This window comes from Bufo gargarizans, chromosome 6, assembly GCF_014858855.1.
Source record: "Bufo gargarizans isolate SCDJY-AF-19 chromosome 6, ASM1485885v1, whole genome shotgun sequence".
Classification (NCBI taxonomy): domain Eukaryota; kingdom Metazoa; phylum Chordata; class Amphibia; order Anura; family Bufonidae; genus Bufo; species Bufo gargarizans.
The window spans coordinates 250,684,711-250,711,105 of record NC_058085.1 but is presented as its reverse complement, the minus strand read 5'-3'; the positions used below and the strand labels follow the sequence as shown (position 1 = coordinate 250,711,105).

The window sequence follows — 26,395 nt, the reverse complement described above, 5'->3', positions numbered from 1 at the left end:
TGTAAATCCCAGCTAAGGGATACAGGATTAAGATACGGTGGGCCAGACTGTGTCTGAGTGTGAAGGGTGTAGCAATGTTCCTCTCACTGCAGTAAAGTCTTGTTAGGCTACTTTCACACTTGCGTTTGATCGGATCCGTTCTGAACGGATCCGATAATATTAATGCAGACGGAGGCTCCGTTCAGTACGGATCCGTCTGCATTAATAACTTAGAAAAATTTCTAAGTGCGAAAGTAGCCTGAGCGGATCCGTTCAGACTTTCAATGTAAAGTCAATGGGGGACGGATCCGCTTGAAGATTGAGCCATATGGTGTCATCTTCAAGCGGATCCGTTCCCATTGACTTACATTGTAAGTCTGGACGGATCCGCACGCCTCCGCACGGCCAGGCGGACAGCTGAACGTGCGGAGGCGAGCGGAGCGAAGGCTGAACGCCGCCAGACTGATGCAGTCTGAGCGGATCCGCATCCATTCAGACTGCATCAGGGCTGGACGGAAGCGTTCTGCTCCGCTCGTGAGCTCCTTCAAACGGAGCTCACGAGCGGACAGCAGAACGCTAGTGTGAAAGTAGCCTTAAAAGGGTTTTCCGAGATTGTGTGTGAAATGCAGAAACCGACATGCCGCAGATTACAAAATCCGCACAGCAGGTCAATGTCCACGCGGAAGAAAAAAAAGTGTACACAAGATTTGTGAAATTTCATTCACTTTGCAGGTGCTGTACAGATCTGTGGTTTTTCAGCACAAAACTAGAGTGGAAAAACTGTGTAATCCGCAGGAAGCTTTCAGGTGAGCACCTTACTGTAGAGCAAAGAACAGCAACCTTCAGCACTCCAGCTGTGGTGAAACTACAACTCCCAGCATGAACACCTCCTTGGCTGTTCTCATAACTCCCAAAAGGAGTGAATGGAGCATTATGGAGTCGTAGTTTCACAACAGCTGGCGTGCCGGAGGTTGCTGATCCCTGCTGTAGAGGGTGGCACGTCTGCAGAATGTTGTGACATCATGGGTGCAAAAGTTCAACACAGCAGGAGACAAGAAGGGCACCTCAGAAGTCTAAGACAGGAGCCCTGGAGGTCTCTTCTTCCCATCTCCAGCATGAGTGAGATGCGGGTATGGGGAAAACTGCTGCTATCATTGGGATATACAGTGGAAAGTCTAGCTGCCAGTGGGAGAAGGGGGGCGAATGCTGCTATTGAGGAGGCATGGGAATGCAGAGTCCGGAGAATGGAGGAGGAGGAGGAGGAGGAGGAGGAGGAGGAGGAGGAGGAGTGCTGGGGGTGTGGGAGAGATAGAAAGGGGAAGAATGCTGCTGCAAGTGGGGAAAGGGTGGGTAAGGGGGGAATGCTGCTGTCATTGGGGGAAGGGATGAGAAGTGCCACAGCCGCTACTCTTACCGCCGAAACAAATCAACCTGCATTTACTGTGTAACTGTATTTGGTTACTTATTCTGAAACTGGACCTGTACACCTGCATGTCCTACTCACTGCACACTGGTATACACACTGCACATCTACAGGTCCTGCTTGTTTATTCACACCTCACGCCTGCATACACACTGCACATCTATAGTAGTGCCTTGCAAAAGTATTCACCCCTCTTGACTTTTTTTGTATTTAGCTACATTACAGCCTTTAGTTCAATGTTTTGTTAATCTGAATTTTATGTGATGGATCAGAACACAATAGTCTAAGTTGGTGAAGTAAAATGAGAAAAATATATAAAACTATTGCTTGGAAATAGAAAATGGAAAATTGGCATGTGCGTATGTATTCACCCCCTTTGTTAGGAAGCCCATAAAAAGCTCTGGTGCAACCAATTACCTTCACAAGTCACAATTAGTCAAATGATGTCCACCTGTGTGCAATCTAAGTGTCACATGAGGTCATTACATATACACACCTTTTTTGAAAGGCCCCAAGAGGTTGCAACACCTAAGCAAGAGGCATCACCAACCAAACACTGCCATGAAGACCAAGGAACTCTCCAAACAAGTAATGGACAATGTTGTTGAGAAGTACAAGTCAAGGTTAGGTTATAAAAAAAAAAAAATCTTTGATGATCCCCAGGCGCACCATCAAATCTATCATAACCAAATAGAAAGAACATGGCACAACAGCAAACCTGCCAAGAGACGGACGCCCACCAAAACTCACGGACTGGGCAAGGAGGGCATTAATCAGAGAGGCAGCACAGAGACCTAAGGTAACCCTGGAGGAGCTGCAGAGTTCCACAGCAGAGACTGGAGGATCTGTACATAGGACGACAATAAGCCGTACGCTCCATAGAGTTAGGCTTTATGGCAGAGTGGCCAGAAGAAAACCATTACTTTCAGCTAAAAACAAAAAAGGCATGTTGTGAGATTATGTGGGAGACTCCCAAAATGTTTGGAGGAAGGTGCTCTGGTCTGATGAGACTAAAATTTAACTTTTCGGCCAAAGAAAACCCTATGTCTGGCGCAAACCCAACACATCACATTACCCAAAGAACACCATCCCCACAGTAAAACATGGTGGTGGCAGCAGTATGCTGTGGGGATGTTTGTCAGCAGCCAGGACTGGGAAACTGGTCAGAGTTGAGGGAAAGATGGATGGTGCTAAATACAGGGATATTCTTGAGCAAAACCTGTACCACTGCGTGATTTGAGGCTAGGACGGAGGTTCACCTTCCAGCAGGACAATGACCCCAAGCACACTGCTAAAGCAACACTTGTGTGGTTTAAGGGGGAACATGTAAATGTGTTGGAATGGCCTAGTCAAAGCTCAGATCTCAGTCCAATAGAAAATCTGTGGTCAGACTTAAGGATTGCTGTTCACAAGCGCAAACCATTTAACTTGAAGGAGCTGGAGCAGTTTTGCAAGGAGGAATGGGCAAAAATCCCAGTGGTAAGATGTGGCAAGTTGCTCATAGAGACTTATCCAAAGCGACTTGGAGCTGTGATTGCCGCAAAAGTTGGCTCTACAAAGTATTGACTTTAGGGGGGTGAATAGTTATGCACATGTACTTTTTCAGTTATTTTGTCCCATTTGTTGTTTGCGTGACAATCTTCAAAGTTGTGGGCATGTTCTGTAAATTAAATGATGCAAATCCTCAAAACAATCCATGTTAATTCCAGGTTCTGAGGTACCAAAATACAAAAAAAAGTCAAGGGGGTGAATAATTTTGCAAGGCACTGTACATGTCCTGCTCGTTTAGCCAAACTGCATACACACTGCACATCAGCATGTTTTACTCATTTATTCACACCTGCATACACTCCCTGCAGACTGGTATACACACTGCACATCTGCATTTCTTACTGGTTTATTCACTCCTGCATACACTTACTGCACACTGGTATATACACCGCGCATTTGCATATCTAAGGCCACTTTCACACTCGCGTTTTGGCTTTCCATCTGTGAGATCCGTTCAGGGCTCTCACTAGCGGTCCAAAACGGATCAGTTTTGCTCGAATGCATTCTGAATGGAAAAGGATCCACTCAGAATGTATCAGTTGCCTCCGGTCAGTCTCCATTCCGCTCTGGAGGCTGCCAGCAGCGTTTTGCTATATGCTTGCCCAAACTGATCAGTCCTGGCACACAATGTAAGTCAACGGGGACGGATCCGTTTTCTCTGACACAATAGACAACGGATCCGTCTCCCACTGACTTTCAATGGAGTTCATGACGGATCCGTTTTGGCTATGTTACAGATAATACAAATGGATCAGTTCATGACGGATGCATGTGGTTGTATTATTGTAACGGATCAGTTTTTGCAGATCCATGACGGATCCACCCAAAACGCGAGTGTGAAGTTAGCCTTACTCGTTTATTCACACGGCACACCTACATACACTCCCTGCACATCTGCATGTCTTACTGGTTTATTCACACCTGCGTACACTCACTGCAGACTGGCATACACACTGCACATCTGCATGTCTTACTGGTTTATTCACACCTGCGTACACTCACTGCAGACTGGCATACACACTGCACATCTGCATGTCTTACTGGTTTATTCACACCTGCGTACACTCACTGCAGACTGGCATATACACTGCACATCTGCATGTCTTACTGGTTTATTCACACCTGCGTACACTCACTGCAGACTGGCATACACACTGCACATCTGCATGTCTTACTGGTTTATTCACACCTGCGTACACTCACTGCACATCTGCATGTCTTACTGGTTTATTCACACCTGCATACACTCCCTGCAGACTGGTATACACACTGCACATCTGCATGTCTTACTGGTTTATTCACACCTGCATACACTCACTGCACATCTGCATGTCTTACTGGTTTATTCACACTGGTATACACACTGCACATCTGCATTTCTTACTGGTTTATTCACACCTGCATACACTCACTGCACATCTGCATGTCTTACTGGTTTATTCACACCTGCATACACTCACTGCACACTGGTATACACACTGCACATCTGCATTTCTTACTGGTTTATTCACACCTGCATACACTCACTGCACACTGGTATACACACTGCACATCTGCATGTCTTACTGGTTTATTCACACCTGCATACACTCACTGCACACTGGTATACACACTGCACATCTGCATTTCTTACTGGTTTATTCACACCTGCATACACTCACTGCACACTGGTATACACACTGCACATCTGCATGTCTTACTGGTTTATTCACACCTGCATACACTCACTGCACACTGGTATACACACTGCACATCTGCATTTCTTACTGGTTTATTCACACCTGCATACACTCCCTGCACACTGCTGTGGGGGGAGCAGGCACAGTGTACATTTGCATGGTGGTGCAGCTCCTAACAGACAGAAGTCTCAGTCTTCCCTCACCCGCCATAACTAATAATGGCGCCGCTCAGCACTTTTGAGGATCCTTCAGCATACAAATGTTCCATTATGGTACAGTTAGTAGGACAGGCAGTGTGCACTTACTTTTCTTATTGCTGACTCCGTCCTCCTCGAACCACTGACGTGAAGTGCTACTTCTGCTGCAGGCGGGACTATTCCCCCTGAACTGAAAGTATCTGATTGGATGAAGCAGGAGCCTGTCACAAGTAGGATGTCACACTGACACGCCCCAAAACCGATAAACCACGCCTACATCAGCTTTTTAAGCGAGGGTGGGCGGATGGAAGGAGAGGGAAGAACTTGTGGAGGGGCCAGGGGTGTCCTGGAGCCAGTCAGCCCCCCCTTCACAGTAGTTATTAACCCCTCTGCAGTCCCCCATTCACAGTATTTATTAACCCATTTTAGTCCCCTCTTCACACTTATTTATTCCCCCCTTTCAGCTGTTCCCAGGACCCACACAGTAGTTATTATGCCTGCCCTTCCCCCCTTTCAGCAATCCCTGGCAGCCCACAGCACAGACCAGTGAGTACCTCAGCGCAGCTGCGCTCCTCAGAGTCTGCTCCTCCACTTCCCGCCTCGCCTGCACAAACCAGAATTGACTGGCGCGATGCAGGCGCTGCCGGACGTGTGACATGACGTCAGTGCGTTCTGCGCTATAATGTGAGTGATACGTAAAGTGCCCAGTACTTGCTAAGTCTAGAGTCTATCCGTTCTTGCAATGCATTTGTGAGACAGATCCGCATCCGGATGCGTCTCACAAATGCTTTCAGTCACATCGGCAGTTCCAACGACAGAACTGCTTGCCGGATCACACTGCCGCAAGTGTGAAAGTAGCCTATATTCTGCACTTTTCACGCAGCTCTGATTCTATAGAAGTGAATAGGGCTTCCGTTAAAAACTGCGTTTTTCACCGATGGTTGCTAGGATATGTAGATTGTTGTTCCGTTTTTTTTTCACGCATGTGAAAAACTTATTAAAATCTGATTGCACCTGCGTGGAAAAAACTGAAACACTGAACGCAACTCTATTTTGCTTGCAAAACCATCATTTTTTTTCAGAACAGACCCTGAGAGAATCTGTATTGTTCGTGTTAGACCTTACGGTGCCTTCATACACAGCACATTTTCTGGCAGAAAATTCAGCAACAGAAAATCAGTTCCATTCATTTGAATAGGGCAGCAAGCACGTGGGTTTCCTCAAGCCCCATTAAAGTGAATGGAACCAATTTTCAGTTGTGGAATTTTCTACCACAAAATCTGCCGTGTGTCAGGATACCCTGCACACTGGTGTGTGTTTAAAAAAGATATTTTTTTTTGTACTGATAATTTCTTGTGGGTTTCGCTGCATTTCTGCACTAAAATCCAATTGTGTATCTAGCAGATTTTGTTCTGGATTTTGATGCAGTTTTGCCCCAGTCTCACTCTTTGCATCACAAAAAGGGTGAAATCCAGACTAAAATAAAGTATGGGAAAATCCTATTGGGGTCCATTCACACGTCCGTGGCGTATTGCAGATGCGCAATACACCGGGCCGCACATGACCGGCACTAAATAGAGAAGTCCTCTTCTTGTCCACGGACAAGCATAGGACATGCTCTATTTTCTTGCGGAGCTAGATCAGGGTTGCGCTCTGGAAATGCGTTCCGTCCCTATAGAAAATGAATGGGTTCGCACCCGTTCCGCAATTTGCAAAACGGATGCTGACCCATTCTACGGACGTGTGAATGGAGCCTTAAAGAGACATTTCCACCACAAACATATGGCATATAACTTAAAGGGGTTCTGCAGCTTTTTTAAACTGATGATCTATCCTGTGGATAGATCATCAGCATCTGATCGGCGGAGGTCCGACACCCGGGACCCCTGCCGATCAGCAGTTTGAGAAGGCAGCGGCGCTGGCAATAGTGCCACTTCCTTCTCGCTGTTTACCACAGGCCCAGTGACGTCACGACTTGTATCAATTGCCTGGGTGGGGCTAAGCTCTGTTCACTTGAATGGAACTTAGCCCCACCCAGGCCATTGATACTAGTCGTGAAGTCACTGGGCCTGCAGTAAGCAGCGAGAAGGCCGCAGCGCTACTGCCAGCGCCGCTGCCTTCTCAAACTGCTGATCGGCAGGGGTCCCATGTGTCGGACCCCGCCGATCAGATGCTGATGATCTATACAGAGGATAGATCATCAGTTTGAAAAAACTGCAGAACCCCTTTATGCTAAGGGATCATGCACACGGCCGTATGTATTTTGTGGTCAGCAAAACACGGATCCGCAAAAGAAAAAGGATGACCTCCGTGTGACGTTCGTGTTACAGCCGTATTTTTAGCAGATCCACTCCGCAAAACGGACAAGAATAGGACATATTCTATTTTTTTGCGGAACGGACTTGCAAACATACGGATACGGAATGCAAACTGAGCCATTTCCATTTTTTTGTGGCCCCATTCGAATAAATGCTTCCGCATACGGGCAGCCAAAAAAGGGAGATGTGAAAACTGTGGGCATGCTCATCTACGGGAGATGTGGAAACAGTGGGCATGCTCATCTACGGAAGATGTGGAAAAAGTGGCCATGCTCATCTACGGGAGATGTAGAAACAGTGGGCTGTCACGGCCTCGGTGTTGTGCGTCGTGACACTTTAGCCATGCATGCTGGTTGCCAGGGGCAACACGTTGTTGCAGCATGTATGTGCTTTGCTCCCCTTCTCCTGGTTCCTCCCCTGTTTGGTGTCTTTGGGGTTAACTATCTGGCTGGGTGTGGCCACTGGGTTCATATTGCTTGTGGCTTCCAGGCTGGAGTCTTGTTCTCCAGCGTTGGTGTGTGCTTGAGTTGCTCCTGTTCTGGATATGTCATCGATCCAGTTTGAGGGCCACCTAGTTGGACATCGATGTCTTCCCTTTGTTCCCTCTGTTCTGTACCCTGCCTTACATGTTTTGTATGTTTGGTTTGGGTTTATGTCTAGTTTGGTGTTCCATGTCTGGTATTGTTATCCAGCATGGTTGCTGGACATTTCCTTTGTCTGTTGTACCTCCGGAAGGGGGTGTCAGGGTTCCCCGTGGAGGGAATCACAAGTCAGCGTGTAGCTCTGCTGGGGCCAATATGCATTATGTCCGCATATGGGTCCGTTCTTCGTTGTTGCCATGGCAGGTAAGTATGAATTGTTTCAGGGCTCTTACCTGCTGATGCAGTAGCTGTGCACTGCCTGCCTTTCCCTGCATCTAGGCCAGGTGAGACTCCTGATCATCTATTTCTGGAATGAACAGGTCATCTTAGCCCTTTCCTTAATTTAAAGGATTATCATGTTGACTCAGTGTGCTAGGTTTCCTGGGTATGAGCCTTCCTACCATCCAGATCCACTCACACGGTGAGTAGTTAGGGCGAGGATTAGGGATGCAATAGGAGGCGACCTGCTCCCTTATCCCAGCCCCAGGCCTAGTTGTATTCTTGTATACCCACCTTACTGTCACAATGGGGAGTGGGGGACTCCCCACCGTACAATAATGTGGGTATACAAGAATACTACAGGGGGCATTATAAATACTGGGGGCACTTCAGGGTGAGCATTATAACAGTAAGGGCAGTATAAATACTAGGGACACTGTAGGAGTATTATTAATCATGGGGACATTATAGGTATTCTAATTGCTCTTGGGGGCTCTATAGGAGTGACTTAGATCTGCCTTATTTCTACTAAGAGCACTATGGGGGTCCTTATTACTACAGGGGGCCTGTACAGAGCTTTATTACCACTGGGGGAGAAATAGGGGGCCTTATTTCTACTGGGGGCTCTGTGAGGGTATTATTCATACTGGAGAGCTCTTCTACTAATGGGGCACTCTTGGGGAGCGTTATCAGGGTTGTAGGCACTGTAGGGGGCTCTGTGAGGAATATGGATTATCATTTATTGGCAGTCCTGATTGTCAGTTGATTCATCTTTGGGCATGTACAGTCAGTGTACATGCAAAGTATGTTCCCACCCTCCAGCCATCTGATTGTCAGCTAGCAAAGGAGAAAGCCCCAGGGGTCCAGGCTTCAAGGAGGCGCCAGGTGGATAAAGTCAGGCTGCCAGTTTGGAGGCAAGCTAATGCAGGAAAACCCCCAGCAGGAGGTCTCAGCCATTGCCCAGGATCAATTATACATCCCAGACATGTTGGCAGCTACATTTCATAAGGCATTATGAATCGTCCATCCATCCCAGGCATAATTCGGTTATATTTTTGCGATCCTGAGGCAAAGCCAAACCTCCACGTAGTCCTGGCTTGATGCTAGGATGCCCAGGAGGGGAGATATACATATCTCCCCACAGAAATCAAATAACTGTACCATGCTTGGACTCTAGTTGTAGCCGGAACCCAGGCGGATCAATTGGGCCCAAAACCATCTTCCTGTGCTATGAGCCCTAAGGGGTTTTATGGGTCATTTGCTGCCAGCACCAGAGAAGTAGTGGACCCTACCCCTAGGCGGTGAGGGGAGCGGCGAGCTACAGGTCATAAGCCCATGCAAGCCAGCGGGTGATGTCTTTTTTGAAGGGGGTCACATCATGATAATGTGTTTAGAGAGACCGGGAACCAGCTGATCTCGCTGCCCCCACGTGACTGTAGCCAAGGACTATTCCACCAATATAACCCCAAAGGAACTTTTATCTTACCCGATAACTGACTATTGCTCTGCTTTACCCTGTTGTACCTATATCACCTGTATCTGTAACCTCCGCCTCATATATTCTGTTATATCTAGTGTGCCCTTAAGGCGATTAAATATATAATTTAATCTTGTGCTGTCTTGTATCTCTATCACGAATCCCCACGTCCGTGTTTCAGTCTAGTTATAAGCTACCGCGGGTTGGTTTCTCACCCTATATAATCCTGTTAGCGGACCGGGTTTATATCCAACGAGAAGCTGGTGGCAGATTTCCCGGGTTGAGGAGGCGCTGTTTTCACTGCAGCAGTGAAAAGGCCCCCTCAGCTTGTTGCCCCTCTGTGCCCACGTGGACAGGAGGTGTCTGTGTAAACTGTACTAAGCTGACCTTACCTTCTCCCATGGAGGGCGTAACGTCATGCTATTAGTAACACGTGACCATACCGCGTGTCGTGAGCTCGACGTAGGTGACGTCAAGTGGGCACGAGGCGTGGTATTCGTCACAGGCTCTATTACTAATGAGGGAATTACTATTGGTGGGACTATGAGGAGCACTATTACTATGGGGGGCACTCATTTTTCTTCAGGATAATATTTGGCAGGGGAACAGCGAGCAGCAGGATAACACTGGGGGACTCCAGGTTGGGAGATAATAGAAATGTGAGGAAGCTAAGATGTCTGTGTGTCACTCTGCAGAGACAAGACGCGGCTGACAGAAGTTATACCAACCAAATGTAGAAGATGACAGAGAAGATCTACATTGGAGGAGATGTCATCTGGAGCCACTGGATGTGACAGGTATGTGCTGCTGTATAGCAAGTACCGGAAAATGCACTGGGTGTTGCCGGGGGGTGGGGTAGATTTAGAGAACTGGGCCATGTTCATTGGAGCTTGGGCCTTGGATCTTTTGAGACCTTAGCAACGCCCCTGGTGAAGATACAGACAACATTTATAGATGCAGGAAATGATATAAATTCCAAGAATCAAAAACACACAAGTGTCCTTTTCATTTTCTCAGTCATAAAAAAAAAGTGAGAAATTCCCGCGCCTGCGCCGTGCGCTTCTGTATTCTCCCGGCGCCGGCTTCCTCACTGTGCCTGCGCCAACTACGATACAATGAGGAAGCCGGCACCAAGAGCGCGGCATTCACTCACTGCGCCTGCGCCGAATACAGAAGCGCACGGAGCAGGCGCGGGAATTGGTACTCGATACTGAGAAGTTTAACGGCAATCAACAGGAGCGGGGCGGGCTGGAGGGACGCGATGGGCGGCCGAAATGGTTAGTGAACTGAGCCCTCTAGGTGCTAATAACGCCCACATAGCACCTAGAGGCTCATTAGCATATCTATAAAAGTACGTTTTTAACAAAATGGCTGCAGGAACTACTGTTAAGTAGACTTAAGTGAGTCAGGAACCTCTGTGTTAGTTAGAGCCTAGCCGGGCAAGTGTTTATTATTTTATGTGGATGTCACATGTGTTAGGTGAAGCTGTGACTTCATGATAACCTGTATTGGTTGGAGTGTGCGCAATAAATGCACGGTTTGGACCTGAAACCTGGTGTCCTAAAGTCGGATCTGTGAGAATGACCCCCAAATAAGAGGCGATCCCTTACAATTGGTGTCGGATGTGGGCAAGTTGTCCATTAGAGAAGGGCAACGGTCGGTTGCTAGGGGCAACGCTGAGACTGCAGGTGCTGCTAAAAGCTGTTTTTTGCCGTGTGTGGTGTTAAAGGAACGGAATTTTTTATTTTTTTTGTCCAGTGGAGCAGGTGCTGCTCATAAGAGTGTGAACTATTTTGCTGTGGTGCAAGTAAAACTGTAGTGAATTAAAGGGCCAGTAGCCCAGCAAAAGTGGACTTGTGGCTGAAAGCTTTTCCTGCTACCATGGGTCTCGGGGAAGAGTATGTCCGGCAGCGCTGGCGCATACAGCAGGCAGAAGAAATGGCCATAGCAATTGGCTACACTAAAAATGAATTGTCGAAATTTGATGCAGAGCGAGAGGCTTTGGAGGCACAGTTGCAGCTGGCCTTGAGAAATGGGTTCTCAACACTGTATGGACCCTGTACAAAGTTCCAAGAGGTTGGTGGTGTGCCAGGACTATCTGGGGAAAAGCAAAGATATGCCGTTGCCAAGGGCAACTGTCGGGAAGATAAAGAGGGGGAGATCGGTGCGGTTCTCAGGAGTGCATATCTTCCCTGCGACTGTGTCCGGAGTCCTAGAGAGGAAGTGCGGAGGTGCAGTAAAGCTGTTGCTAGGAGCAACCACAACCTTGATGAGTCCGCGGGAGAGAATGTCACTGCTTTACCAGAATGGTTGATTACAAAGTGTAAGACTGTTCCTGTTATTAACTATGTGGCAGAGCCAGTGACAGTGAACCGGTGGCAGTTGATACCTGCTGGGCCGGTAGGTAATAAGTCACACATAGAAAAAACAGTGTCTGAACAGGCGGATAAGCCTGCTGTGATTGCTCCCTCGCAGAAATCTACAGAGCAGAAGGTTTCTGTGTTACCTCAGTTGCCCATGACCAAAGCTAGTTTTGGGATGACAAGGATCCGGGATCCCATGCTAGCCCGGGTGAGAGGTAGCACAATATTGTGCAACAGTTGTGCGGATAAGGACTATCCACTGACTTTCACTGAGCGTGAGACTCCAATGAGAACAGAGACTGATGAACTTGATGTAACAGATATACTTATGCATGAGGGAGTGTTGGGGTGTAATTTTCCCTTATGCTGGGAGTAATGGAGACACTTCTGCAGAGAGTGGAAAAACTTCTGCAGAACTTGTACCTGTAAGGAAAGGAGACCATTGAAAACAGTGATGGTACCATGTTTGCCGAAATGCATAATGGAAATGTGAAGTCATGTGAAATATTTGATAATAATGACATGCCTTTTCCTTTGCAGGCTGTGATTGGGGAAAAAGCTCCTGTTGGTAAACATGTGTCTGATATAAGTGTTGATAAATGTTGAAGAAAAACCACTAGGAGACCCCATTGTAGACAATGTGGCGGGGCTAGAGGGTGTACCACACGGACCAGAGGTGGATGTGCAGTCTCCACAGGTTTCTATGATTAATGAAATGTCCCAGGTCGGGATTGACTCAGGGGTGCCCCTAGAGGCCAGGGTTAATAATGACATGAGCAGTATAAGTGGCCTATGTGCCGTGACAGTTAGCAACTCCGAGAGTGAGGCTACCATGTCAAGACCCAGCAAAACTAAAGTGGTTACTAGTAGCGAGTCTAGCGACCAGATGACAGTTATATCTGACGAGACGAGAGTTCAGTCGGGTGACAGCCTAGTGTCTGAAGCTCATATCCTGACAGTTGTAGATGACCTGACAGGACAGTACAGCTACAAACTTGAAGATTTTTTCGCTCGCTCTGCACAGTCCCTAGATACACTAGAGATGGGGCTAGCGGTTCTCGCAGAGCAACTGCAGGAATCTCCAGAGGAGTCACAGAAAGAGATGAATGAACTGAAGGAACTAGAGTCACTAATAGAAGCGGAAATTCTCCAACTTCAAGAGGAACTTGCAGCTTCTGAGCGATCCAGACTTCATGCAGAGCAGGAAAGAGATGAGCTGGCTGATGAGGTTCTAAACAGCGCCTCAGAAAAATCTGCTCTCTTGGAGGAGAAAAGACATTTGGAAGCCAGGATGCCTCAACTTGATCAAGAGTTATGTGATCGCATGGTGGACCTGGACCACCAGAGACAAACTGTATCTAGATTGGAGAAGAAACAAAAGAAGTTTGACCAGCTCTTGGTTGAAGAGAAATACATATTGGCTCGATACGCCGAAGAATGTGACCGAGCGGAGGCTGATGCTCGGGAGAAAGAGTCCAAGGCCCTCTCCTTGGCCCTGGTGCCGCCTGCCTCGATGAGAGAGCGGGAGGGGTTAACAGGGCAAGTGTATGGTGCCATGTCCGAGAAGGATGAGAAGGCGGTCAAAGAGACTGGAGACTTCAAGAAGACAAAGACTGAAAAAGTTAAGGCCGATGTGTTGGTTGACGTGAAGTCCCCAGGTGCTACAGAGACCAAAGTTAAGCCAAAGGGAGCCGCGGCCGAAGTGGAAAAAGCCGCTAAAGAAGCAGAGGTCTCTAAAACTGCCATAGTAGCTGTGGTAACTACTGCTGGAAAGAAGGAAGAAGTGACCCAGATGCACGTAAAAGAAGCAAGTAAGGGCAAGCATGCTTTGCTGAAGGAGCCCTGCAAAGCAAAAGAGAAAGTGTCGGGATATGACCATGACTGGGAACAGTTCAGGCAAGAGCTGCAGCAGTCCAAGAAAGGACGTGAGGCGCATGTACAGGAGCCAGAGGATCTAAAAAGAGAGAGTATCTAGTCATGAGATGGGCACATGAGGCCTTTAGGCAGTTTCGGTTAGGCAAGATGTTGGTTTTGGTGAGAAACCAAGCTCTGCTGGCGTGGGTCTGGCAGAACAAAGGGAAGGTACGTGTCACTGAGGTTCCTGGCCTCGGTGAAATAAGAAACGGTAATTTTCTGTGTCAGCGGCAGCTAGTGCTCGCTGACACTGTTACTTAGTGTGGCTGTAAAGCCAATCTGGGCTGGTTCTTATTGGGAGCAGCCAAAGAGCAGGGTGGGTGGCTGTTCCCCACGTCCAGGCCAGGTGGATGCCCTCTCACCAGCCTCCCGTGGTTATGCAGGTGTTCACCCTCACGGGCTTGAACAAAGGGGGGGGGGATATGTGAGACAGTGACAGGTCTTGTGCAGGTTAGAGGCAAGGAAGGGGTGGATAGTTCGGTCCACACCCCTATTCCACCACAGGTGAGACCAGCTGGAAGTAATCAGGCTGGCACAAAGCACCTCCCAGGGTGTCAGCAAGGGGGGAGTGTGTTGCCTGTGGACAGAAGCCTGGAGGCTCTGTGGGGTCCAAGCCAGGAGGGCTGAGAGACAACTATTCCCCATGTGTGCTGAAACACTGGACTGGAGGCAGTGGGCGTACTGTGCTCTGTACAGCCAGGAGGCTGTGGGACATTGGCTGAGAAAGCCGCTTGTGTTCACAGGGTGTGAACAAGGACTTAGGTGAGTCAGGAACCTCTGTGTTAGTTAGAGCCTAGCCGGGCAAGTGTTTATTATTTTATGTGGATGTCACATGTGTTAGGTGAAGCTGTGACTTCATGATAACCTGTATTGGTTGGAGTGTGCGCAATAAATGCACGGTTTGGACCTGAAACCTGGTGTCCTAAAGTCGTATCTGTGAGAATGACCCCCAAATAAGAGGCAATCCCTTACACCCTTTAAGCATCAAAGAACCAGAGAGAGTGGATCAGAAGATGAAGCCTTACTTGTTTTCTCACTGGTCCAGGAACTGACAACTCCAGAAGCTGATTTGGACTAGGCAGTTTCAGCTGATGCTTCCCATTTATATGGAAAGCTGCTTTTGCTGAGTCAACATGAGAGCTTTTCAATACTGGGGAGGGATCACAATTCCATAGTACATAAGGCAGATAGACATAAAGGAAAGGACAAGGTCAGTATGGAGGGGGGTAATAAGAACAGGTATATACTGAAATATGAGATGTGGTAAAAGGTCAACCAGACTTTCAGAAGACTATGTAGATAAAGCTAATAAAATCTATGAGATGTTGGAGAACATTATCCAGACTTTTGCATGCAGTGGTATTTCTCTTCCAGGATGCCAACATTTATGCTTGAATCCCAACAGATCCCTGCCGGATCCCATTATAGTGGACTGGAATCTGGTGATGTCCGGCTATGCCAGATACTACGTAGGGACGAGCGCTCACTCCGTACAGTATTCAAAGTTTTATGCGAATCGACTTCGGATGAAACATTCGCTCATCCCTACCGGATACGATCATACCTCCCAACTTTTTGCACGGTCAAAGAGGGAAATTTATGGTTCATTGTGTGGAAGATCCATTTTTCCAACATATTTATACAGTTCAATAGTTTTCTCTTACGAAACAGAGCCCAAGTAATCTGAATGTACAGTCGTGGCCCAAAGTTTTGAGAATTACATAAATATTGGAAATTGGAAAAGTTGCTGCTTAAGTTTTTTATAATAGCAATTTGCATATACTCCAGAATGTTATGAAGAGTGATCAGATGAATTGCATAGTCCTTCTTTGCCATGAAAATTAACTTAATCCCCAAAAAAACTTTCCACTGCATTTCATTTCTGTCATTAAAGGACCTGCTGAGATCATTTCAGTAATCGTCTTGTTAACTCAGGTGAGAATGTTGACGAGCACAAGGCTGGAGATCATTATGTAAGGCTGATTGGGTTAAAATGGCAGACATGTCCTGTTAAAAGGAGGGTGATGCTTGAAATCATTGTTAACCATGGTGACCTGCAAAGAAACATGTGCAGCCATCATAGCGTTGCATAAAAATGGCTTCACAAGCAAGGATATTGTGGCTACTAAGATTGCACCTCAATCAACAATTTATAAGATCATCAAGAACTTCAAGGAAAGAGGTTCAGTTCTTGTTAAGAATGCTTCAGGGCGTCCAAGAAAGTCCAGCAAGCGCCAGGATCGTCTCCTAAAGAGGATTCAGCTGCGGGATCGGAGTGCCACCAGTGCAGAGCTTGCTCAGGAATGGCAGCAGGCAGGTGTGAGCGCATCTGCACGCACAGTGAGGCGAAGACTTTTGGAAGATGGCCTAGTGTCAAGAAGGGCAGCAAAGAAGCCACTTCTCTCCAAAAAAAACATCAGGGACAGATTGATCTTCTGCAGAAAATATGGTGAATGGACTGCTGAGGACTGGGGCAAAGTCATATTCTCTGATGAAACCTCTTTCCGATTGTTTGGGGCATCAGGAAAAAGGCTTGTCTTGAGAAGAAAAGGTGAGCGCTACCATCAGTCCTGTGTCATGCCAACAGTAAAGCATCCTGAGACCATTCATGTGTGGGGTTGCTTCTCATCCAAGGGAGTGGGCTCACTCACAATTTTGCCCAAAAACACAGCCATGAATAAAGAATGGTACCAAAACACCCTCAAACAGCAACTTCTTCCAACAATCCAACAACAGTTTGGTGAAGAACAATGCATTTTCCAGCACGATGGAGCACCCTGCTATAAGGCAAAAGTGATAACGAAGTGGCTCAGGGACCAAAACATTGACATTTTGGGTCCATGGCCTGGAAACTCCCCAGATCTTAATCCCATTGAGAACTTGTGGTCAATCCTCAAGAGGTGGGTGGACAAACAAAAACCTACTAATTCTGACAAACTCCAAGACGTGATTATGAAAGAATGGGTTGCTATTAGTCAGGAATTGGCCCAGAAGTTGATTGAGAGCATGCCCAGTCGAATTGCAGAGGTCCTGAAAAAGAAGGGCCAACACTGCAAATACTGACTCTTTGCATAAATGTCATGTAATTGTCGATAAAAGCCTTTGAAACGTATGAAGTGCATGTAATTATACTTCACTACATCACAGAAACAACTGAAACAAAGATCTAAAAGCAGTTTAGCGGCAAACTTTGAAAACTAATATTTGTGTCATTCTCAAAACTTTTGGCCACAACTGTAGAAATTTCTAAGATTCCATCTGCATCAAATAATGAAATAATATACAAGACGGTGCTCAAATATACATGGAGGAACCAGACCAACACTTTCTGGGTCACAATTGTGACTGTAATAACGCAAATCCATACTGCAGGTCAAAAAGAGGGACACTTGGGTGGTCTATAGTGTAAGGGTTTGTTCACACAAACGTAAAGGCTCTATGCCCGTGCTGCAGACCGCAAACTGTGGTCCGCAATGCACTAGCACCGACCATGGGCCAGTCACATGCGGATGGCGGACCCATTCACTTGAATGAGGTCCACAATCTGTCCGTTCAGCAAAAAGATAGAGCAAGTTCTATCTTTTTGCGGTGCAGAGGCACTGAATGGAACACCAGGAAGCACTCCGTAGTGCTTCTGTTGGGTTCCGTTCCGCACCGCATCTCCGGATTTGCGGACCCATTTAAGTGAATGTGTCCGCATCCGTTATAATAAATGCAGATATATATATATAAAAACTACAACTGTTGAAACGTTGAAGGGGAGGTGGACTGTCTAGGGCTGGCAATGCTTCTCCCCTGTCCTCCGTGTAGGCTGAATAAAAATGACAGGCCCCAGGAAAGGATGCAGGGAGAATTTGTGGGGTGTGGAGAGAGGAAGTCTGAACTGGAGGGTTCCCGAGCATGTGTGGAGGAGGGAGTTTGGATAGAAGTGGGAGGAAAATAGTGTGAAGGAGAAGAAGAAAAGGAGGCAGAATGGAACACATGCTCATGGGGAGTGGTAATGGGATGGTGTTCGGGACTGGGAAGGTTGCTGGAAAGGGGATGGGGCGTAGGTGTAGGATGGGGTGGCAGTGCAAGATTTCCCACGACCCGTGCACGACTCATGCACCTGCTTGGGCGACATTTGGTCCATCACAGGGATTAAGGTTAGCGCATAAAGTTGGTGAGGGCTGAGTTAACGCACCGACTCCGCCCCCCTCCCAGCGGCGTATCAAGTCATCCCTCATTACCATTATTTATTCCTGCAAAACCTTCTAGAGCGCCAGACACGACCTCTACATGGTTCACAAAATCGCTGCGACTGCTCTCTTGCTGTTCAATGCGGCTCTCAAATTCTGGCAGACATTTAAGAGCCTCTGTTGAACATAGGGACTTGGTAGGGGAACGGGATTGTCCTGACCAGGTGCATGACAGACAGGAGGGCTGCAGGTGGCGATCAATTCCGGGTCCACCTCAAGAGGTGGGTCAGGCACCTAAGTGCTGCTGGCAGTTCTGTAGAAAAAAAAAGTAAATAGTTGGCCTACAAATACTGCACCCAGGTCAGTGGCGTAGGGATCGCCATAGCAATGGCTATGCGGCCCTATGCCACTGGGAGCCCGGGCCGCCGGCTGAGGATTATTTTTTTTTAATTCATGTGGCGTACAGGGGTATGATGGGGCAGCGACAATGAGTGGGGCGTATTCTGGTGTTCAAGCTCGAATTGCACAAAGAGAAAAAAATGCCTTGTATGTACATTGTGCAGCTCACAATCTCAACCTGGTAATTCAGGATGCTGTTGGGAATATACCAGAAATTTCTATTTTTTTTTTATTTTTTTTTTATGTGGTCCAGGAATTGTATGTTTTTTTTGGGGGGGGGGGGGGAAGCATACGCAGATGGAACATTCTTTCATCATTCTCTACTAGAGTCCTCAATTACATTGAAAAAACTTTGCCCCACTCGATGGTCATCTCGCCATGATTCACTGCTTGCTCTACGCTTTCATTTGTGGACATTATGCAAGCTTTAACAAAAATAAACTTGATGTCATCCAAGCCAAAAGAAAGGGATGATGCTGCTCTCCTTAGAAAAAAATTAGGATCTTTTCAATTTGTTTGTCTCGTCCTGCAAAGCAAGATTTTTGACACCATAAATGTGGTTTCTAAATTGTTGCAGTCAAAAAATATAGCTTTATCCAGTGCAGCACATCTTATACAAAAGGCAGCTCAAGTCCTTTCAAAATATAGGGATAATTTTGATGGAGCAAAACAAACAGCGGTAGAACTGGCAGAAAAGTGGACATCCAGCCGCAGTTTGAAAACAAGAGAGCAAGAAAAGTGAAGCGTCACTTTGAACTTTCAATAGATGAAAGGTTGCAGGATCCAGAACAATACTTTAAAACCGGTGTGTTTTATAGGTGTTTAGACATTGTGACCAACCAGCTGTCTAACCGATTTGCTGGAATGAGCAATGTCATGCAGCGATTTAATATACTACAGCCTACAGTACTTGCCTCTGAAACCGATGATGATTTGTTCAAAGCTGCTTCACAGCTACAGGAATGCTACCCAGAGGACATGTCACCAGTAGGGATGAGAGAACCCGAACTGTATAGTTCGAGTTCGTACCGAATTTTGGGGTGCTAGTGACGCGAACCCGAACATTTTCGTAAAAGTTCGGTGTTTGGCGCTTTTTGAAAGGCTGCAAAGCAGCCAATCGACAAGCATCATACTACTTGCCCCAAGAGGCCATCACAGTCATGCCTACTATTGGCATGGCTGTGATTGGCCAGTGCAGCATGTGACCCAGCCTCTACTTAAGCTGGAGTCACGTAGCGCCGCACGTCACTCTGCTCTGATCAGTGTAGGGATAGGATGCAGCTGCTGCTGTTAGGGCGAGATTAGGCAGGGATTTACTCTTCCAAAACACTTAATGAAGTGATCGATCTACAGCTGTGAATCATTCAACCTCTGCTATTTAAATGCTCACTGTTTTTAGGCTGCCCTCCCTTTTTCTCTGGGGTGATCAGCGGCCATTTTGTGTCTTGTGGTGCGCCAGCACAAGCTGCCACCAAGTACATTTAACCAATAGTGTTTGTTTATTTTTTTTTGCTATATCCTATATCAGGGGCTTGGCTGTGCTTACTATTTTATTGAGGGGTGAAATACAATTGCCAAAATAGCAGTACCCTAAATCTGGTGTTTCAGCTGTGGCTAGCCAATTGTAATACTGTCTGCTGTGTGGTAAAGGATATATTTTTTTCTGGGTTGAAATACAATTCCCAAATTAGCAATTCCCTAAATAAGTGGTTTCCCGCTGTAGCAGGCCAAGTTTAAAACTATCTATAAAAGGGTATATTACGTTGAAGGTGCTGATAGGGTCAGCCTCAATAACTTCACACGCTACCGTGCATTTCCAAGTCTAATTCTGTCCCTAAACGTATACCTTTCATCCAGGGCCTAAATACTAGGCCTACAATTTATATTCAGCTAAATCTGTGGTTACTGCTGTGCCTGTATTAGTGTAATACGGTACCTAAATAGATAGCCAGATAGTGTTAGGTGCCTGTAAAAAAAAAAAAAAAAAAAGCTTCAATTTGAATTCAATACATTGGGCCAAATTTTTTTCTTCTTGTTGTGAACGGTAACAATGAGGAAAACATCTAGTAAGGGACGTGGACATGGTCGTGGTGGTGTTAGTGGACCCTCTGGTGCTGGCTAAATATCTGACAATGGCCTGTTCCAGTGGTGGGTGACGTGAAGCCTGATTCTCTGCTATGACATGAAGCCTGATTCTCTGCTATGGGACCTCTCTCCTCTGTCTGGGTGCCGGGGCCTAAATATCGGACAGTGGCCTCTTCCAGTGGTGGGTGACATGAAGCCTGATTCTCTGCAATGGGACCTCTCCCCTCTGTCTGTGTGCTGGGGCCTAAAAATATCTGACAGTGGCCTGTTCCAGTGGTGGGTGAAATGAAGCCTGATTCTCTGCCAAGAGACCTCTCTCCAATTGATATTGGTTAATTTTAATTTATTTTATTTTTATTTTTATTCATTTCCCTATCCACATTTGTTTGCAGGGGATTTACCTACATTTTGCAGCCCTCTAGCCCTTTCCTGGGCTATTTTACAGCCTTTTTAGTGCCGAAAAGTTCGGGTCCCCATTGACTTCAATGGGGTTCGGGTCGAGTTCGGATCCTGAACCCGAACATTTCCGGGAAGTTTGGCCGAACTTATCGAACCCGAACATCCAGGTGTTCGCTCAACTCTAGTCACCAGCTTTCCCAGAACAGCTTCTGAGCTTCCGATCAACATTTCAGGAAGAGATTCGTAGATGCTCCACTGTAAAGGACCTTTCTCACCTTCTAATTGTTGAAAATTGTGCCTTGTCATCCAATCTACAAGATGTGTGCATAGCGTTGCTGCTGTTCCTCATCATTCCAGTTACAGTTGCAAGTGCAGAAAGGTCCTTTTCAAAATCAAAAAGTTTATAAAAAATTACTTGAGAAGCACAATGTCCCAACAGAGACTTTCTGGCCTAGCTCTGTTAAGGGCTCTTTCACACTTGCGTTCTTTTCTTCCGGCATAGAGTTCCGTCGTCGGGGCTCTATGCCGGAAGAATCCTGATCAGTTTTATTCTAATGCATTCTGAATGGAGAGATATCCGTTCAGGATGTCTTCAGTTCCGGACCAGAACGTTTTTTGGCCGGAGAAAATACCGCAGCATGCTGCGCTTTTTGCTCCGGCCAAAAATCCTGAAGACTTGCCGCAAGGCCGGATCCGGAATTAATGCCCATTGAAAGGCATTAATCCGGATCCGGCCTTAAGCTAAACGTCGTTTCGGCGCATTTCCAGATCTGATGTTTAGCTTTTTCTGAATGGTTACCATGGCTGCCGGGACTCTAAAGTCCTGGCAGCCATGGTAAAGTGTAGTGGGGAGCGGGGAAGCAGTATACTTACCGTCCGTGCGGCTCCCTGGGCGCTCCAGAGTGACGTCAGGGCGTCCCCACGCGCATGGATGACGTGATCACATGACACGTCATCCATGCGCATGGGGCACTCTGACGTCATTCTGGAGCGCCCCGGGAGCCGCACGAACAGTAAGTATACCGCTCCCCCGCTCCCCACTACTACTATGGCAACCAGGACTTTAATAGCGTCCTGGCTGCCATAGTAAGGGCTCTTTCACACCTGCGTTATGGTCTTCCGGCATAGAGTTCCGTCGTCGGGGCTCTATGCCGGAAGAATCCTGATCAGGATTATCCTAATGCATTCTGAATGGAGTGAAATCCGTTCAGGATGCATCAGGATGTCTTCAGTTCCGGAACGGAATGCTGCGCTTTTTGCTCCGGCCAAAAAAACTGAAGACTTGCCGCAAGGCGCTAAAGTCCCGGCAGCCATGGTAAAGTGTAGCGGGGAGCAGCATACTTGCCATCCGTGCGGCTCCCGGGGCGCTCCAGAGTGACGTCAGGGCGCCCCAGGCGCATGGATGACGTGATCGCATGGCACGTCATTCATGTGCATGGGGCGCTCTGATGTCATTCTGGAGCGCCCCGGGAGCCGCATGGATGGTAAGTATGCTGCTCCCCCGCTCCTACTATGGCAACCAGGACTTTGATAGCATCCTGGGTGCCATAGTAACACTGAAAGCATTTTGAAGACGGATTCGTCTTCAAATGCTTTCAGTTCACTTGCGTTTTTCCGGATCCGGCGTGTAATTCCGGCAAGTGGAGTACACGCCGGATCCAGACAACGCAAGTGTGAAAGAGCCCTAAGTATTGAAAATCAGAGAGCTAGAAGACTTAACATTGAAGCAATTGTGGACAACTTTGCTGAAATGAAGACATGGCAGCGTCCATTTTAAAGAGATTCGTAAGTTTTCAGTTCGGACTTGAGTTCGGCCCTCAGTTCTGCCTTGTGTTCAGCCTTCAGTTCGGGCCTCGTTTTGGCCCTTAGTTTGGCTTGCAGTTTTGAGTTTATACTAACCTTTGTTGCATGGTTTTAAATTGTTGTACTAACCAAGTTATTTAACAGTTTATTCTTTCTTTCTTTCTTGCTTTATTGTTACTAAAAGGTGCTAATACATGGTTGTTCTTTGGTTACTTTCTGCAGATCGGTCTTCTCGTTGTGTTGTGGATGTTTGTTGAAAAGTTCTGTTAAAGAAGATTTTAATATTACGGAGCTGGAAGGCATCACGTTTGAATTTGCCAAGTTGGAAGTTACCATTGTTTGTCTTGCAATCCTGTTTCATGAATAAGATTCCTTGTTATGTAAGATTTGAGTAAGTTACTTCTATTATGTGTCTGAACTACAGTGGAAATAGAATAAAGTAGTAAGTTATTGCTGTTTCTTATTTCTGCAGGTTCAGACTTCATCCAGCTTGCTGTAGCAAATAAAATACGGTTTGGAACCAGCGGAGAATTTGAGTAAGTTGAGTTTTTTTTGTTTTAGTTTTTTTCTTGGTCTAATTGTACAATAATTGTCACAATAGAGGCAAAGGCAAAAGGATGGTAAATTAAAAATTGTCTTAAATTGGTGAATGAAAATTAGCTTCATAGACTAGTTTATCAAAAACAGAATAAAATTTTCTGTATTAATCTTCCTTTTCTTATTTTGTAGGTATGTCTCTTTTCAAGAAGGATGAGGATAGTTTTTGGAAGAACACCAAACTGTTAATGCCCCTAAATAAAGTTTGTTTTTGGTGGAGTAAGTACAGTATGCATCATTTTTTTTATTTTTTATTTTTTCATTCTGCGTGCTTATGACATATAATGTACATACCTCCCAACTCTTACCCCTGGTAATTCGCTCAGAGGTAGAGCTTGGCAGGACAGCAAGATTGGCATTCAAAATCAGACTTTACCGCACAAAGTGGTACTATTGGGACTAGAGGCATGTTGGGTGATGTTAGGGGAGGTAGTGGGGAATGTTAGGGGAGGTAGTGGGGGTGGGTGCGGCGGCGGGTTGGGGGGCCCATGGATCAATTTCGCACCAGGGCCCCATAGATTGTGTGTACGCCACTGCCAGTGACGTCACGACTAAAATCGCTGGCCTGGGCGGGGCTAAGCTCTGTTCACTTGAATGGAGCTTAGCCCCGCCCAGGCCAGTGATGCTAGTCGTGACATCACTGGGCCTGCGGTAAATCGTGATAAGGCCGCGGCGCTGCTGGAACGCCGCTGCCTTCTCAAATAGCTAATCGGCAGAGGACCCGGGTGTCGGACCCCCGCCGATCAGATGCTGATGATCTATCCAGAGGATAGATCATCAGTTTAAACAAAGTGCAGAACCCCTTTAAAGGGACAGTTTTTAGTTTTGTATGATGCTTTTTGATAATAAATGAATGTAAATGTAGTGGTGCTATAATGTGGACCCCAGGTGTCACGAGGGTGTCAAGAGCCACGTCTGACTCCGTTATACCCGGGGTCAGGAAGTCGCAGCGGGTGGCTGCGCGCTCTATGTCTAAAGATCACGTTGTTTCTTAGTGATTGTTTTCTGTGTTTGCCTTGCTATCCTTTTTGTCTCACTCAGGGATCCGTAGCTTCTCCTCCTCAGCTGTTTCTTGTCTGCCACTCCCAAACTCCTTATATTCTCCTCTCACACTTCTCTTGTTGCCAGTTATAGAGCTTCCTGCCTGGACATCTATGCTGACCCACTGGAGCTGAGAATCTGGTTGTTGTTCCAGAGTGCTACCCTCCGGATCCCTGTTGGGCTTTTGTTCTCCTGTTGTTGCCCACCTGGGATTATATGTTTAGTTTGTATTGTCTGTCCTCCCCTTGGTGTTTTCCTTTAGAGCTAGTGGTGCGGACTAGTGTTCCCACCGCCCTGTTCACTATCTAGGGCTCATCCTAGGGAAAGCCAGGGTTTTAGGCACGTGATCGGCGTACGGGTGAGGAACCCGTCTAGGGACGACAGGGCAGCCAGGCGCCAGCCGCAAGGTGAGTCAGGGGTCACCACCTTCCCTCTCACTAGGGCAGGGCCTCCCTCTTTTCCTCCCTCCGTGTCACGTATGTGACAGTTACGCCGATCGTGATACCAGGCCTCTCTGATGTCCTGAAGGCTGGGCTGGCGCTGTGGAAGCATGCGATTAGGACAGAGTAAAACGGAATGCCTCTTAAAGGCTTACGTTTTGCATTTCATCTGGCCATTCCATTATATTCCGTTTGAAATGGAACCTAGAACGAAATGGCATAATGCAGATGTGAACCCACCCTTAGTAATAGATTTTCTGAATACTCAAGCGTAGAGGAAGAAAAGAAAACTCTTGAAAGCTTGTCTTTTAAGTATTAGGTCAGTACAATAAAAAGGTATCCCTGCATACCGCAATACTCTCGTATTTTCTTATCTTATTTATATATACTTATTTCATTTTTTTTCAGTAGTATGATTAAGTGGTGAAAATTATTAGTGCCCCCCCCCCCCATTTTTGACTGTGGTATCTTATGTGCCCCCCCCCCCCCCTATATATTGTTCCTAGAGTCGACTGGTGGTGAATATCGCCTCACTGATCTCCTTCCAGAGCCGTTGGGTGCGCTGATTGTCGGCGTGGTCCCATAAAGTGGGATGTGCCTCCACCAGTTGGATGAAGAGTTCATTATCGATGTGAGGGACAACAAACTCATCTTCCCTGGTGGAGACTTTGGAACCCTGGAAGAAAAAGATTTTTTAATTTTTTTTTATTGAAAGTCCAAAAAACAAATGTAAATTAGAACTACTTATTTGATACTTGCACGTCCCACGGGCTCTCCCACGAACTCTGGAGGAGACTTGGGGATCCTGCCTGGCAGCTCTAGGTGCAGGTTCCTAACCCCAATTTTTTTTTAAACCATAATTATATTTTTTTAAAGCCCCGGTCCGTGCTTGTTCCACCTCCCCTTGGTGACGCCGAGGCCCCAGCAGGTGAGCCAGAGGATGATGATGAAGAAGACTAGAATAAAGCACATACTGGTTAATGCAATGAATCAAACAGTATTCCAAACTCCCAGCATTGCTTGTTATACTTACCGGCTGCCAAATTCGACGGCGCCTTCTGGGTGGGGTTTTCTGCTCTGATTCAGATGGTGAAGACATCTGTACGAGTTATAATAAAAGACCAAATGCATATTAAAAATGGTATATGAACATGTTTAGAGCACCATTGACAGAGATATCACATTTATAAAATATTTACTTCAAGAACTTACTTTCGAGTAGATAAGGTTGTGCTTGCCCACCACAGAAAATCCTTCCAAAACACTTTATTTTTTTGTTTTTTGAAAATGCTAAAAACAAAAAAAACATAATTCCCAAGATCATGTTTTTGAAGCTCCCCCCTCAGTGCCATCATCCCTCCCCCTCGGTGCCATCAGCCACGTCCCCCCTCCCATTGCCATATGTCACAGTCCCTCAGGTGACTGGTGTCAGGAGATCAGAGAGACTGGCTGAGCGTGGAGGAATCTAACTGCTTCCTTGATTTCTCTTTATTCAGTGTTGATAGGGTTAATGACCACTTCCCTTTTCTTAGCTGTTGCTCAGTGGTCATAACTTCTACCCTTTATAGTCTGACCCCGCCCTTCTTAATATGCGGTAAAAAATAGCTTTGCTTGGGTTTGGCTGAGCTGGTGTGAGGTAGTCTCTGGTATTCCTGTTCTTCCATCTCTACAGAAATTAAGTGTCGCGTCTGG

General features: G+C 46.7%; 1 protein-coding gene and 1 long non-coding RNA gene across 2 annotated transcripts in view; one reads left to right on the top strand and one right to left on the bottom strand.

The window, feature by feature from the left end:
- The window catches only part of LOC122940804 (glutathione S-transferase P 1-like), a 28,507-nt gene extending 23,499 nt beyond the window's left edge, over positions 1-5,008 (bottom strand). Inside the window, exon 1 of the mRNA XM_044297575.1 lies at positions 4,938-5,008. Coding sequence (XP_044153510.1) covers position 4,938 — 1 coding nt within the window. The 5' untranslated portion in view covers positions 4,939-5,008. The remainder of the gene's footprint in view (positions 1-4,937) is intronic.
- Positions 1,010-23,456, top strand: LOC122940805. Its single transcript, XR_006390384.1, has 5 exons — positions 1,010-1,109; positions 10,180-10,281; positions 22,848-23,016; positions 23,098-23,161; positions 23,355-23,456. It is a non-coding gene; the product is annotated as an uncharacterized LOC122940805 (long non-coding RNA).
- The last annotated feature ends 2,939 nt before the right edge of the window (positions 23,457-26,395 follow it).